Source organism: Parasteatoda tepidariorum, chromosome 2 (genome assembly GCF_982258835.1).
Source record: "Parasteatoda tepidariorum strain Cologne lab strain chromosome 2, Ptep-v5.0, whole genome shotgun sequence".
NCBI lineage: Eukaryota > Metazoa > Arthropoda > Arachnida > Araneae > Theridiidae > Parasteatoda > Parasteatoda tepidariorum.
The window spans coordinates 12,424,141-12,440,623 of record NC_141756.1 but is presented as its reverse complement, the minus strand read 5'-3'; the positions used below and the strand labels follow the sequence as shown (position 1 = coordinate 12,440,623).

At 28.0% G+C, this 16,483-nt stretch overlaps 1 protein-coding gene across 3 annotated transcripts in view; it reads left to right on the top strand.

The window, feature by feature from the left end:
- The window catches only part of LOC122271711 (protein FAM117B), a 101,013-nt gene extending 87,505 nt beyond the window's left edge, over positions 1-13,508 (top strand). For all 3 annotated transcript variants that reach the window (XM_043053902.3, XM_043053906.3, XM_043053913.3), the window contains exons 3-8: positions 1,559-1,642; positions 4,141-4,458; positions 8,400-8,459; positions 9,850-10,051; positions 11,527-11,656; positions 13,231-13,508. In XM_043053902.3, the coding sequence (XP_042909836.1) occupies positions 1,559-1,642; positions 4,141-4,458; positions 8,400-8,459; positions 9,850-10,051; positions 11,527-11,656; positions 13,231-13,411 (975 nt within the window). In that variant the 3' untranslated portion in view covers positions 13,412-13,508. The remainder of the gene's footprint in view (positions 1-1,558; positions 1,643-4,140; positions 4,459-8,399; positions 8,460-9,849; positions 10,052-11,526; positions 11,657-13,230) is intronic.
- Positions 13,509-16,483: the final 2,975 nt, after the last annotated feature.

Here is a 16,483-nt window from a genome sequence, read left to right as displayed (position 1 = left end):
GCTTATCTAGATTATTGAAAAAAGTCCTATTTGAATACCTTAAAATTTTTAGTAAGTTTCTAGCAATTTTCAAAGTAATTTTTGTAAATTTTAAAAGAGAGCTTTAAATGGTAAGGAGTTTTCCCCAAATATTTTGTATCATAAAACAAAATTTAATTACAAATGATACCATACAATGATATCATTATTTGTTATTGCAAAAAACTTGAGACTATAATGAAAGAAAATAAGTGAAATAAAAGATACTCTATTAAGAGATTGTCCTCTATTAATACTGGTGCCATTCAGGGGTGCTGGGATGGGATGTTATGACCTCCCAAAGATTTTCCATATTCAGCAAAATTTTTCGAACCATTCAGCATATTTACGAAATTTTATTTCCCCCCCCTCTCTCTTTTTTAAAAAATTTAAATACAATTAGTCCATATTATAACTGAAAAGTTTAAAATAGTGATTAAAAAAAGCATGCAAAAGTATCAATTCAGGTATCTTTATTTTATTTAGGGGGCCTTGATTCCCAGAATATGCATTTTTAATTGATATTCAATGAGATTTACTGATCACCAAAATATTTGTTATTAGGTTTGTGGGATAGTGAGAAATTATGTCTTCATCTTAGGTCTGAATTAATTTTTTATATTTATTTCTCAAAGGGTTAAATAAGAAAAGTGGGTCACCATGTTATTTACAATATGCTTTCTTTCGAGCCACCATGTTTTCTTTAGAGCTGCATTTGATGTTTCTTTATTGCATGTCAGAATAATTGTAAGTGCTCATTTATGATTCAACCAAAATGGGAATTTCCCCCTCCGAAAAGTGTAAGACTATGAAATCATGTAAACACTAGCCCAGTCTCAATCTTTACTTCATGTAAGAAGCATTGATAAATATAGATTCATTGATAAAAAAAAATGTTTATAATTTCTCTGATATAAGCAATCATAAATGTAAATGTCAACTTGTCTTTTGGTAGACTTAGACTCCTGCAAAATGCAAACAATGTAATATTTGATTCCGAATGATGATATTAATATAAATAAATTGTACTTTGGATAACATTTAATTGTTTTTCTTGTGCATTATCTATTGTATGTCAGTAATTATTTTCATATCATTTTCTGAGTATCTTCCACAAATGTGGCAAAAAAAAGGTCCTAGCCATGCCGGTAGTTTTAATCGCCTCTGTCGAAACCTGCCAACCCTGTTTTCTTTAATCATTAAGACACAAATTAACTATTATCATTTCCTACTTTTGTGTAAAATTTCTAAAAATAAAAAAAAACCATGCATTAATAATTTTATGGTTTGCACTTTTTAATGGCTTTATATATCAATTTTAATATCAAATAATTAACAGTAGAGAATTGTAATAACATTTTGCTGAAAATAATGATTCAGAGGTTTCTTAATTTACATGATTGGCCTAAAAATGCCAAAGTATGAAGTGGGGTTATAGTTTCATGGAGCTCTATATCATATAGTTATGCGTGTTCTCAACTTCAGATTTTTATTCTGTTATTGTCACACTTAAATGTATTTTTTTGATTTACTTATTTAGACTCCAGAAGAATTTGAAGAGGCTGATCGAAGACTATCTCAAAAGAAAGGATCTTCAATTTCTGGAGAAACATTAGAAATGAAAGTGAGCACTAATTTTTCTTTTATACTTATTAAAATAGATGTTTTAAATTATTTAATGAATATTTTTTAAGTTAATTTTTTTATACTGAGATACATTTTGTTCTGAGCTTTTTAGGTTTGTGTGTGCTATAAAATAAATTTTATTACTCAAAATAAGGAAACTGTTTAGTTGTAGTTTTGCTGTGGTCTTATCCAAAAATGCAATATTGCTCAGTAATTAATGCAGGAGGAATTTCATGAATACAATAATTGTTTGGATTACTTAAATTTTTACCTGTAAGATGTTAATATTAATTCTTCATTTATTGTTTCTTGTACTTGGGGTATCAATTTTCTGTTCTGAAATTTTTTCTTGCTTTTTCCTTAAATATTTCTTTAACCATGAAATTTTACTGTGAGCTACTAAATTTTAAAAAAAAATATTAATTAAACTCAATTTTTCTTTTAGAGTTAAGGGCACTTTGTTATATATTAAACAAACTGTGATTTAATTTATGCGTATAAAAGTTTTTTTTATCCATCTATCTCGATAATAATGCTTGGTGTTAGTAAATTCTTATAATATTTTTTTAAAATTAAAGAATATGTTCATCTATAATTGATTGCATTTTTTAAAATTTAAGAATCCTGTGGATTGTTTTAAGAATTTTATACTATTGAGCAAATAGGAGATAGGTGACTTTGCTGTTTTTTAAGTGATCTGAAAAGTTAGCCCCTTATTCAAAAAATAAATAAAAATTAAATTTACTTGGAAAGATTTGCATGGTTTTTTAAAAAAGAATTTTCTTAACTCAGAATTTTAGAATAGTGATAATAAATAATTAAAAACTTCCCTTCAATGAATCATTTAAGTGAACAAAATAATCGTGACAATAGCTTCCAACCTTAATTACTAGGCTGATTTTCCTATATTTCGAATCTGTTGTTTTACACCTTGTACAACTAATAAAAGGGATTGTTTCTGGCATTAGTATTGCTGAGCAGCGCTTAGTTTTTTTACCATATTTACCTTATGATTTTTTACCATAAATATGGTTAGTTTCTTATTAAAATAGATAATGCTTAAATCAGTTATTGATATAACTGATTTAAGCTGATTGACGCATTGCTGTTAATCTTAAGAATGTGTAATTTCATTAGCTCATTGCATTTTCTAATACATTATGTAACTAATTCCCATTATTCATATTTAAAATCCATTTCAACTATATTGCTGACCTATGAGAATACTGCTTTGCAATGGAAAAATCGATGTAAGTGATAAAATAATTGAAATTGAGATTTTTAGACATTCAATATTTTTGTATGAGATTGCTTAAAATGTTATTGCAAAAGTATTTATTCAAAAATAATTTTTCATTATCATTTTTTTAAAAAAATTTCTATTTTTTGTGTTTACAGCATTAGCAATAGAAAATAAATAGTTGTCTAGCCATTTTTCTCCATTTATCGTGAAACAGTTACATGGAATTTTTCAATTGCATGGCAGAATACAGCTCATATTAATATGTGAACCTATTTTAGCAGAGAAGTCAGCATATTTTTATAATCTAATACTATAGGTTTGGAAATGAATTTGCATTGAATTTGCATAAAATCTGTGAATCTTTTTCAAAAATTAAATATCCGAATTAAAATTAAGAATTATAATTTTGAAGGATTAATTAGTTTTACTTTAAAATAAATGAGTTAAAATACAACAATTCAAAATGTTCTGTCAAATTCTGCCTCACTGTGTGCTCTCCACAAAAGCTTTGTTGCAATAGTTTCACGTGTATTATTATTCTGCATTTCTTAGATGGACAAAATAAAAAATAGGATAGTAATAAAATACAGCAAAAAAACTACTCACTGTTTCCAAATATGGTATTGATGCAAACATCTGCATGCTATAACTAAACATTTGACTGTTAGACAACGATTTCAGAAAACTTACTAGTGTACAGCCGTGCTTGTCACCTTTCCTTTAAATAAGTGTACTAGTTATGAGAGTACTATGAGAGCAACGGTAACATTTCAAATTCGCAAAATCTGTAAGAAGAATGTTTAGTTGTCTAGGGTTAAAAGTGTACAGAAATTTAAAATCAATTTACCTGCTTAAGTTCTGAGCATCCTATCAAAGATAAAAATGTAGTTGGAGAATTAAGACATCATTTCGGAATGAACCCTTATTGCATATTTTAATCACAAGGGACTATTAATGATTTAAGTGATGGTGTAATTAATTCTGTAAATGCAATAATGATGAATAAAGTGAAAACAAATACTTTTTAAATGTTAAACATAAATTGGCTATTCTCTGTTTTACTGAAAAATGTAACAACCCTATAATTCTTTTAAACATATTATGCAGTGTTGCTAATTTAAATATTTCTTCTTTGTAAACAGTTTGCTACAAAAAATGCAAATTTATTCTTTCTGCACTCACTTTAAAAATTTATCTTTTTAATTTATTACAAGTAGCTGTCGTACATTAATTATTTTTCAATTTTGTTTCAGTTTATCCGCCAGCGCCTGCAAAGGACCAATCATAACAGCCGCCTCACGGGGCCCTCCAGCTCTTACCAAAGGCAGAGTCCCGTTCAAGGGGACCACCATGCCATATCATCGTCCACCTGTGGAGCCACATCTCCTATTCTGCCGTCCATCTCTCCCCACCACCAGGGGGCACAACTTGCTGCTAGCAATGGCAACAATGCCAGTGCCACCTATTCCTCTTTTGCCTCTGCATCATCGCGTGCTCTTCCTATTCCAATCCCTGACATTCCGAAGCCTCTGATTCCAAGAATGAGAAGTAGTGTCGAGGGTCTTAATCAGGTACCCATCACCTCACTTTTCATATTTATAACAGGGGTTTCTTTTAAAAGCCCAGTCCGCGTGTTTTTTTAAAAAATCTTTTTATCAAAACCCTGGGTTTTATCAGATTTTTGATGAAAAACCCTGGCTTTATTGAAATTTTTTCTCGAGCCCTCCATGAGATTGCTGGTTTTGCTTCTAGCATGAAAGGTAACTATTTATACCTTGTTTTGTTGCAATGTAACCTATTATTTTTGTTTCATAAAGACAGACAGATTGTTACAAAAAAATTAAAATAACACAATTAAAGAATAGCAAAATTTTTTATTACATTAGCAATGGTTTAATATCAGTGTCGATTAGAAAAAAAACTTATACTTGATCATTTTTCTCAGTTGTCATTGAAATTTAATATACAACTTTGCTTTTTGAATTCCTATTCAATTATTTTTTCAAGCTATATAAATTATTTTATTTCATAAAAAAATGAAAAATTTTCATAAATGAAATAAATTTATTTAATTATAATTTGCAGCATTTTAAAATTTGCATTCCTAGACAATTATAAAAATGCAAAATTTATATCATATCAAAAGTTAGCAATTGTAATTAAAACTTGTCTGATAAAAGATTTTTGATAAATTAAAAAATTTATTCATAAGAACAGATACTTCACTTATCCATCCAAATTTAAGGCACATTAATATGCCCTCAAAACAAGTTGAATGCTTTTCAATTAGCATATCAAGTAAATTCATCATCGATTGTTTGAAAGTTTTTGTTTAAATACAATTAATTTACAATTATTTTGCTTTTTGAGGTAAAGCTTGTTTATGTGTTTCAGTAAATTTTGAAAAAACCCACCTTGGAAAAAAATAGGGTTTTGTTTTTTTAAAGCAAGGTCCCCTCCCCCCCACTTTGATGAACTCAAGTTCGTAACCAACCTTATGACCTATTGTGTGCTCCATTGTTACATTTTCATTTCACTTAATTTTATTGTGCTCAGTTCACATTTGTAAAAGTTACTTAATAAAATCTTTTAAGTGGCTCAGCATGCATATAAACTTGTTCCAAAGTTCAGCATATAAACCTTGGAGCACTTTTTTTCTTTATTTATTTCTTCTTTTTGCCCATTAAAAGTTCATGAAAATGTACTGAAAATAAAATTGTAATATCCTAAAGTAGTTAAGTTTTCTATACAAGCATAGTTGAATAAGATCAAAGAAATTCTGATGAGATATCGAATTTATAACTGTTACTAAATCTCCAGGCACCCTGAGATGAAATATGTCATTGTTATTTTTTAAGAAAACTTGTTACTCCTACAGCTTTATTAGGAGAGTTATTTTTAAGATGCAAAAAATTAAATTTAATTTTCACAGATAGAATTTCTCTTGTAAGAAAACTAATATTCTGTGTTAAAAAGGAAAATACTTTCCTTTTAATAGCAGTGATAAAGGTAACTTCTTTTATAGGCAGACTTATGGAAGTTAATTAATATTATTAATCCTATAAAATGTTATTTAAAATTTTTTAAATGACAATATTGTAATACTTTTTTACATTTAGTCTTCCATTGTTGTCAACATTTTCGAATATGTGGTGACATCTAGTCACTCCGAAGTTCAATTTTCTGCTTTAGGGAAACCTATTTCTTACGAAATATTGTTTTTTTTTATGAATATATTTGGCGAAAAGTTCCAAACTTAATATTTTTTCATATTTTTGTTTATTTAATAATGGTTAATTTAAAACATTTTTTATGTTTATTAAAAGGGTAATTTCATAATGTTTGCAGTTTTGGTAATGTTCATTTTTTTTTTTTTAAATTTATAGGATGCGACAAAAAAAAAGAAGAAAAAAAACCAGGACAATCAATTTTGAATATAACTTAGGTAAAAATAAATAAAAATTTAAGTGATACACAAAAAGAAAGGAATGCACAAATTAAAAAGAAATTAACTTCAATACCATAATGCAGTATCTTTGTTCAAATTTTTTTTTTTTTTTTTTTTGCTGCACCCCCTCTATGTATTCGCAAAAATATTGGTTAATCTATGATTATATTTGGTGACCAGCCTGTGTAGAGGGCAGGGAACTGTCCTTGCATCAGAAAGGTTCTGGGTTCAAATCCCGGGCAAGGCATGAATGTTCTTTCCTTCTCTGTACTATCTGTCCTCACTGTGGAAGCGACGTTGGCCCACCTAATAGGGTGCCCCTGAAAGAGAGGCCAACAAAATCGCTCTGTATATGCCTGAATTGACGGATGTTAACACAGGTGGGCATTGGAAGAAAAAAATGATTATATTTGGTAAAATTTTTTTAAATTTTAAACCTTTTTCATGTTCATTAAAAGAGTAACTTCATTATCTTTGTACCTTTGGTAATTTTTGCAATATTATTCTGAAAATGTAACTACTTTGTCATTAGTAAGGAAACTGACTCACAGAAAGTTTAACTTCACAGAAGGCATGCCAACTTGCTCAATCCATCTTAGTTAAAATTATGTCACTCCCAACTTGAAATAGTTTTTGGTGACTTTACTCAGCTTTGTTTCAGATAAGCTTTCATTCATTTTCTGAATTAACAAATAGTCACTGTATGTCAAATATGTTATGAGGTTATTACTCTGCACTTCCCACGTGAAGTTTTCTTAGCACTATGGCGGCTAGTCTTGTCATGCAAGAAAAATGTCAGATGGTTTGTTGCGTTCATTTACATTTAACATATTCTTTGCCCATAAGATAGGAATTCACTTTCATATTACACCACTTTTCTAGACAACCTGCTATTTCAATGGTTCGGAGTAGTGGTCAGAAAAACTACATTATTTTTGTAGTTTACAACAACTACTTAGTTACAAATATAGTTAACTACAACTACTTTTTTTTTAAATGTAATGATTACAAACTACTTTGGAAATTGTAGCAACTACTTCACTTCTTAGGGGAGACAAACTCTGCTGGTAAACTTAATTTACACCTATGTTCAAAATGGTTTTGAATAAGAAATTGACTTACATTAAATAAAAGGAAATTATTAAGAAATATTTATTCATCTTTACATATGCTGGTTTCTTTTTCCAAAACATTTTTTTTCTCGAAATTGTTCATTTAATCTTCAACTTTTTATGCCTTTTTTGACAGCAAATATATAATTTAAGAAATGCAAAATTATCAAATACTTGCAATTTAGTAATTGTTTAATGCTCTTTTATTTATTAGAGCTGTATTTCTTTTCTGAACTAAGGTTACAAGTATTTGCCAGGGATTGCTACAAACTATTGTTTTTTTTTTGTATCACACTACTCACTACACTACTTTTTTAAAGAAGTTGCACACTACACCACAAACTACGAAAAAAAGTAGCGACTACAGTAGTTTCACTACTTCAGAGTTATTTTTGAACTAGTACTTGCTATCCACACATCCAATGAAAGACAGCTAGAACCATCTATCTCCACTCTGGAGAAATAAATTCATTCCACAATAATTATGTTTTAGATGTCTTTTAATCCTTTTTTAAACCAATATTTGTATTGCTTGATAAAAAATTTTTCATTCGCTTCAAAATTATGCAGATTGGAAATAACAGTCACTCTCAAAAATAGGTGTCCATTTCCAAAACATGCCAGACATGAATAAGAAGAAACACTTTTTTTGAGTGCTTTAAACATGTTGAGTATTATTTCCAATCTACCTACATATTTTTGAAGGGAATGAAGTTTCTTTAATCAAATTATATCTTACTGCTTCAGTTTATTGGAATTATTTATTGAATTCTTGTATATTTAAAATGAATATTCATTTTTTTAAAAATACATTAATATGGACAAAATATGCTAAATGCAAAAATATCTTAAATAGTATAATAAATTTTCTTTAAAGTGAAATTTGGATATATTTTTCTTTTTAATAGTTTAAAATTAAAACTGAATGAAATATTGTTTTTTTTTCCTTCAGGAAATAGAACGGATAGTTTTAAGAGAAATTTCTAACACTGACGGTGAAGAAAGTGATAGAGTAAGTTATCTACTTTCACATCTTAAGTTACATAACTGCATTTTTAACTGTATCAATGTGTGAGAGCTCCCATGTTTAAGGAAATTAATATTGTTTAGTGATTGTACAATGTAAAGTCAATCTAGATTACTTATTTAATGAAATGTCACTTTACCAAACACCTGTTATCAAAGCTCGCACATTTACATTAATTGCCCTTAAAATATTGCTTCTCAATAGCCTAACAGTCCCTTGAATCGATCCTGCCTCCCAACAGCGTTTCATTCTTTACAGTTTTGATATAAAAGTTACCAATTCTTAATCTTTATTCTCTTCAAGTTCTTTGACATCTACCAACCATTTTCTGTGAGTCACTAGATTTCAAAATGCTCTTTTCACAGCTATTATTATTCGTATGCTGACTATAACTAAACCACCTTCATCTTTATGTCAATGTCAACATCAATGCCTCTAAACTTTTCCATAATTTTCGAATTTTTCCTAATTGCACTCCATTATTATAGACAGGTTCATACATTTTTTCCTTATTATTATTCTCTTCCTGGTTAACAAAGAATTCTGAAAAAAAAGGGTTAGGTTTTTAATCATGACTTGTCATGTATGTTTGCATAAGTTAATTAATCTATATTTTTTGGAAGATAATGACAAAGTATATCCATCATAAAAACTCAGTTATTTGTAATGTGAATTAAAGTAGTTTAATGACAAAAAATTTTTTTATAAGATTTTTAAAATTATAAAATTCTGTTATAAAATTATAAATTTTTTTTTTAATAATTTTATAACAGAATTTATATTTTTGAAATTTTAATAATGAGAATAATGTTAATTTTTCAGAGGTCATTTGAAATTTAAGTTTAATACATTTTTCAGAAACTTTTAACAAGCTAAAAAATTATGTTTGACATGAAAATAGATATTAAAATATACTGCTTAAGTTCCTCATACAATTTTTTAATAAAAAAAAGGTTATCCTGGTTCAAAGTTGTAATAAGCTAAGAAAATAGTTTATTTTTTATCCTTATTTAATTGCTTTATTTAGCTCCATATTTAAATAAGAATTTAAGTTATATTAAAATTTTTATTTTAAATTTTCTTCTTTGTGTAGATGCTGAAAAAATAAAATGAGTTTCGTATTTTTTACAAGATTGGCAAAACATATCAGAGTAAATTTTTAGTTAGTATTTGAGGACAGATGAATATTGCTTAGATTGTTTTCATGATCTTATGAAGTGTGGAAATGGGTTCTAGTAAAGCACCTTCTTTTAACATTTCCACATAAAGGAAAAAGAACTAATAGCTTCAATCCAAAGTGCCTTTAACATTATATCCTTGACTGCAGTTATGGTGTGAACTATTAAAAACTGAGTTTTGCATTCTATGTTTGCAGGCATTGGAACCTACTCCAGAAGGGCACAGAGCACCAATTGCTGATTTGTTCCGAAACACACAAAGTGTTAATACTCAAACTCCTTTCGATCGTGGTTCCAGTAGTCAGAGTAGTAACAGTTCCCACAGTGGCAGCCAATCTATTTCTCCTGTTGTACCAATCATACCTGGTCAAATGGATAGTTCTAGGCCCTCGAGTAATGGTAGGTATATCATTTAAGCAAAGAAAACTTATTAGTGTGCTTTAGTTTGCATCCTTATGCCTTCGTTATAATACCTGATATGTTGGATTTTTTTTTTAAAAATTAATATTATTTAATTGTATGCGTTGTGTCTGCAAATATAGTCTCTATTATATTGTATGTCTGCTCTAAGTTAATAAGAAAATGCCCAGCTCTTTGCAAATATTGCCTGCATTATGCAATGCACTAAGCTTAATGGAAAAGTGTCATAGGTAATTTTAAAGACTTTCAGATTAATTAGAAACTATGTGAGGAATTTATCAACCGATCTGGATTTCTTAGGCTCATTGCAAAAACGTTTTGTAAGCGTGTTTATAATAAGCCTTTTATTATGTATCATATAAAATTTAGTGGAATAAGGCCAAATTTGTAAATGTAATGATTATGCAGAGATCCAAGTTATGTAGATTCTCTGTAGTTTTTTTACTTCTACTACTGCTGACTACATCATTTTTTTAACTCAGAATTTTTTTTATTTTAGAGTGATTATGAAGGCTTTTGAGTTCCATTCATTTTATTTTGTATTGCAATTCATATTTAATGTTATTTCTCAGAACCATATGTCATTATATTAGTCTAAAACTGGAATATAAAATAGTTTGTTGTTTCTAATGACGCTTAAACAAGCCATTGGTCTTGCGAATTAAGTCAGGAAGATTCCGTCTTACCAGAGAGCATTGCGAGGTAAAAGTGTCACTTAGCTCAGAACCCCTGGATAGACGGCAGCACCGCTCATTTGTGAGCCCACTTCCACAATTCACACATAGATCTGAAGAGGAAGAAAAGAATTTCTAGATCCCTGTACCCATGGTACTACTAAGCATCAGACCACAGATCTTTCGATTCCACAGATTTTTAGAGCATGTATATCACATGTACTCGGGTTTTAGAGATGTCAAGGATCAATCCCCGGCCTTTCCCGTTCAAAGTCTGATACTCTCTACCTACTGAGCTACCCTACAGAAAATAGAAGGAAATATGATTAAGCTGAGTTGAAGGAAATATGATAAGAAATTAAAATCAAATGTAAATACCTTTTGATTTCAAAAATTTCTAATTATTTTTGTAGAAAACTTGAATTTGTCCCCACGTCAATCCGTAATCTTAATCTAAGAAAATCTCAGCTCCTCTTATCAGCTTTAATCACAACACACATTTGAACTTTACATGTTAAATATGTTATTTATGTCTTTTAGAACTAAGTCATTGAATAAAATTAATTTCTTATAGGTATTTTTAAGGGAGGATGACATGTATTTTAGATCATTGAGTAGCATTTTTAGTAATAGTGATAAAAGATCAGTATTGAATTACATTTAAAAATAATTAAAATAATTTATGTTGATTTTATATATTATTTTTAAATCGTGATTAAAGATTTTTTTTTCCTTAATTTTTCTAAATATTTTTCATGTGGTTTATTATGATTTTTTCAGAAGGAAGTAAAGACTCTCCAGATTTAGAAGGATATACTAATAAATTGGCAACCAGTCCTCATATTAATAAATTTCTTGCTAGAGAGCCCCCTGATGGATGTGAGAAAGTGAAAATAGCTGAGGAAACTAGGTAGGAAGTCATGTTTCTTCATGGAATACATCCTTCATTTTTATAAAATTAATTGCCGAGTTTAATGTAGGCAACAAAATTTCTGATAATTACAAATGTGCTGTCATCAGATACAAATAACTCTATCAGCAAATACAAATAAAAATAACTCTTTGGCAGTTAAATTTGTGCAGTTTTTTTTAATGACTAGTAATGATATTTAGCTAGCTGAATTTCCAACAAAAAAGGAACCCTAATAAGTTTAATCAAATTATCTATAAATGTTACGTAAATTACATTGTGAAACCAAAATTATTAACAAAATTTCAGTTTTTATTTGGAGTTGGACATATATAATTCTAATTGAAACATAAAATGTTCCGCAGTTTACAATATCATAATTTTGAGAACTTTCTGTTTTAAGGATTAATTAATTCGCAAAATTATATAGTTTTTATTTACTTTTTTTAAAACCTAAAATCTGTTTTTCTAGTTTATTTCCTTATTATTCCAAATATATAATACTCAATGCATTACTTATAATTTAGTGTTGCACAGTCAAACAGAAATATTTATCTATCCAAAGTAATACATGCCAACCTAGTTATTAAAAAACATTAACTTAGAATTTTAAATTTGCTGTAATTTTATCTATATTTTCATCTATATACATGTGCGGGAATTTAGATTAAGAAATAACTTATTTTTTCCTTATTTGGTTTTTTGAAGCGTTTAAATTTTATCTTTAATTATAATAATTAGTATGCTTTTTGGATGTTATCGTTCTTGTTTTATTGAAAAATCATGTTACATGTAAATTGTTTCCTGTCTGTTTCTATGGTGATATTCGATATACATTTCTAGCATATGAATAGATTAAACTGTGCTTGCATTAACTATTAATAGAGTTTATGTTAATAGCTTATACTTTTATTTGTATTTTAATTTTAATGGTTATAGATTACTTAATGTGTTGGTACAAACATGAAAAAAATAAAGTTTATAGCTTTTACAAAATGCCTCAATTATTGAGAATTTTACACCTAGGTTATTAAAAAATTGCATGAGTTATTTGAAATTAATGAATATAAGTTGTTTTTTTTAATACAAATTAAACAATATACGCCATTGGTACTGGCTAAAAATGGCCTTGAATTTCGTAGTGGCCATTTGTTCTTGAAACTGGGGAAGCTTGGAAATCTTCTCTGAAACTTCTTAGAGTATTAGGAATTAATAATAATTCTAGACAATTTAACACTACGTTACAATGTATCTCTTATTAGGCATTTAATTTTTTAAAATCAATTTGTAATTTTATAGAATATCTATAACATTTATAATTTTAAAGTTCAAAAAGTTGTTGGTTATTTCTTCTTCAAGGGGACAAAACAGTTAAACATAGGGAACAGATAAACATTAAAGTTAAATGAATTTTTTTAAATCAAACCACATATGTGTTTTCACATATATTTTTTCCTCTATAAATATGTTATAAATATTTTCGGAAGAATAATTCAATTTTTTTCATCAATATACCATTTCATAAGGTATTTTAAAGAATATTTTTTGTAAAGTTTTTCCCCTTTCTTATTTAGGAGCTCTGTTTGTGCTGATTTTCAAGAGTTTAGTTGTCCCAAGCCCAGTATGCATTTTGTTCTGTTACCCAGTCAAAGATCCGCATTTGATCCCCTCTGCAAGAACTGTGGCGCTATATCTACTCCAAACGGGGACATCATCAAACCTGGTGCTCCATCCGCTAGTAAAAGACTTCAATAAATTTAAGTAAATTAAATTATATGGGGGAAAAAACCATCCACCATAAAACCTCTGTCTTCACCTTTATGACAAAATTGTTTCATAGCAAAAAGAAAAATGTCCAAAATCCCACAGCATGGAGGTTAACAAAAGAAATATTAATTAAATACTGTTAGTAGGTTTAGAGTTTGATTCACTCGTGTTTATCAAGCTATGAATCGTGTCTCCTCAATGATTCAGAATACGATATGTTTTTTCCTCATGACAATTTTGATTATTTTGTGTCTGTGTGTGTCTGTATTATGTTTAATCTAGACAGTGTTGCATATTTGCCTTTCTTAATGTGAGTGTTAATTTGTGGTCAATATATATTGACAAACAAATTATTTATATGTTAGTTGAGTGTAATGAGTTACTTTTTTGTTTACAATGAGTTATTGGCCAGCTTAGATTCTTAAAATTTTAAAGCAAGTTTCTTTTTTTTCTTTCTGAAATTCAAAACTACTATCTTTTATTTTAAATACTGTAGAGCTCCGATTATCCAGACCGGTTGGGACCTAAATCAATTTGGCAAATTAAAAATCTAAGTGATTGAAAACTTTAAGAAAAACTGCTATGAATAATGGTTTAGTCTACTTCCTTTGACGCATATTCTAAGCTTAAGATTGGAAATTATTTTGGAGAGAATTAAACATTTTGCATTCATCTTCGAATTTAACTTATTCATTGTTTTTCATTTTACATTATTGTTTTTTTTCTTCCTTTTTTGAAATAAAAACTGATGCAAAGTTTAAAATCGAATTGCAATTTTTTTTAATACCTTGTACTCGTAATGTGCCAATGCCATATACAAGGGCTATTTTAATGTTTTCGTCTTTTTTTTCACTCTTTTTAACTATATAAATTTTTTTATGCGACAACAGTATGATTCTTTTGCCTATTTCAGACACATTTAAAAACATCTTTTACTCTTTAAAAACTTGCAAGAAAAAAGTGTTTTCAAAGTCGTAAAAAGGGAATTTTTTTTTGTCCCCCTAAAAAAAAATTTTTTTTTTTGGAGCAAAATGCACGATCCTGATCATTCCAGATAAACAGTGCTTTACTGTATTTTATTTTTAAAAAAATTTCTGTGCTTCTTTACCAACTAATTGTTCGTTGTGAATATTTATCTACTAGTTAAATAATAGTTTCATTAGCCATTTATAGAAATTTTTTCAAAAACATTTTCATCATGAGTGTATATCAGATTTTGGACCATACATGCATGTGACTTATTCTTTTTAGATCTTGTTAAGGGAAAGAGGAAAAAAGGTTATATAGATATGCCATTTATGACTTGTCTATCTGATGTAAAATTGTTTCTCTTGAAAAGCATTTTCTTAAAAAATAATTATACATTCTGCAAAGCTTCATTTACAATTATTTGGTTTTTGACAGTTTATATTTTCTGCATCCTCTTGATGAAATATGAGCTGATGTACTATTTTTGTATCTGGATTATGTTTATTGAAAAAGCCGAGGAAGTAACGTTTTTAACAGTTTAAGCCTTTATTTATTAAGGAATTTTGTTAATGAAGATGAATGTATGGGTTAAAAAAATAGTAACAACCTATTGTGCCTGATAGTAATTTAATTTTTTTTAAATCAGAATTTTACTGGGGATTTATCATTCATATTTTTAAATATTTTATTTTGTTTTATTGTTATTTCTTAAAATTTAAATTTTTTTTAATATTAATTTACTTTTTTGTTACTATTTAAAAAAGTGAAAGAGATGAGCATTTTTAGAAATGGTCGAAACATTAAAAGGCAATTATTTTTCAAAAACCTGCTTACACTCAGAAGAATTTTTATAACCGCAACTAAAACTGTATTGTGAATAATATATTTTTTATTATCATTCTTTACTGAAATTGCAGTATTTTTTTGCAACTAAGTAGAAAATAAATGTAGTTTCTTACTGTTATTTTCCCTTTCATTAATCTCTGATTTAAAAATCTGTGTAGAAAAAGAAAAAAATTCTTTTTTTATTCTTTACTTTAAAAAATTAATTCAGTCTGAGATTTGCTTCAAAAAGTATTTTCTACTCAAAATTGCATATGTTTTTTAAAAACAATTTGATTTTCACAGATGTGAAATGCAAATGAATCAAGGAAACAATTTCCGAAATAATTCATTTGTAGTTTTTTTTTTTTTTTTAATGATTTGGCATTAAGTTCCACAGTTTATATGAAAGCGGCCTTAAGGGATAGTTGAGAAGCTCACACTTCAGACTTATCAATTTTTATTTATTAAAAAGAAAAACCAGCAGACCTATTTACTTGACCATGCTTGATAAATTGAGTGATAATGACACTACATATTTAAAATTCTTAAAAATTTTATGGCATATTCAGTGAATAAGTCTGTAGAGGTTTTAACTCATCTAAGTTTCCCGAGTTTACTGAATCTTGAACAGGGAAGAAAAAAGTCTTTGTATCTAATATGGTTAAATAGTTATGACAAACAGCCAGGGTTGTGTTAAGGCATAATGAGACCTATTATATATCATGAGAATATTATTTGGCCAAACTATCCAAAACATAACTATATTCAGAAATATTGAAAATGTTTATGAATTTCAACTACAATTAAACTTATTTTCGAGAAAAACCTTTTTAATTTTTTTCAAAAATAATTACATTAACCATTAATGTTTGATTAAATCTCCATGTCAGCAAAAAACATCCTGTATGAAATTGCAAATCTTGAGTAGTAGTAAGAATTACCAAACATACAAATTTAAAAAATTGAAGGAAACAAATTAGAATTTTACGTTTTTACTAAATTTTTTATGCTTGGCCAGCAGAGAGAGACCTCTGAAAATTGTAAGGGTTTTATCAATGAATACGGAGAAAACCAAAAACTTGGGACTTAAAGCAAAAGAAGAAAATATTAGTGAATTGGATGAAAGGCAGAAAGAAATAACATGACCTGATATAGTTTGTTTATCTATATTCCAAATTTTACTTTTAAAAATGCATAAAACTTTTAAAGATTCTAAATGGAAAACTGCAAAACATTACCCTTAAAGCCTACTAATTGGAAAATCCC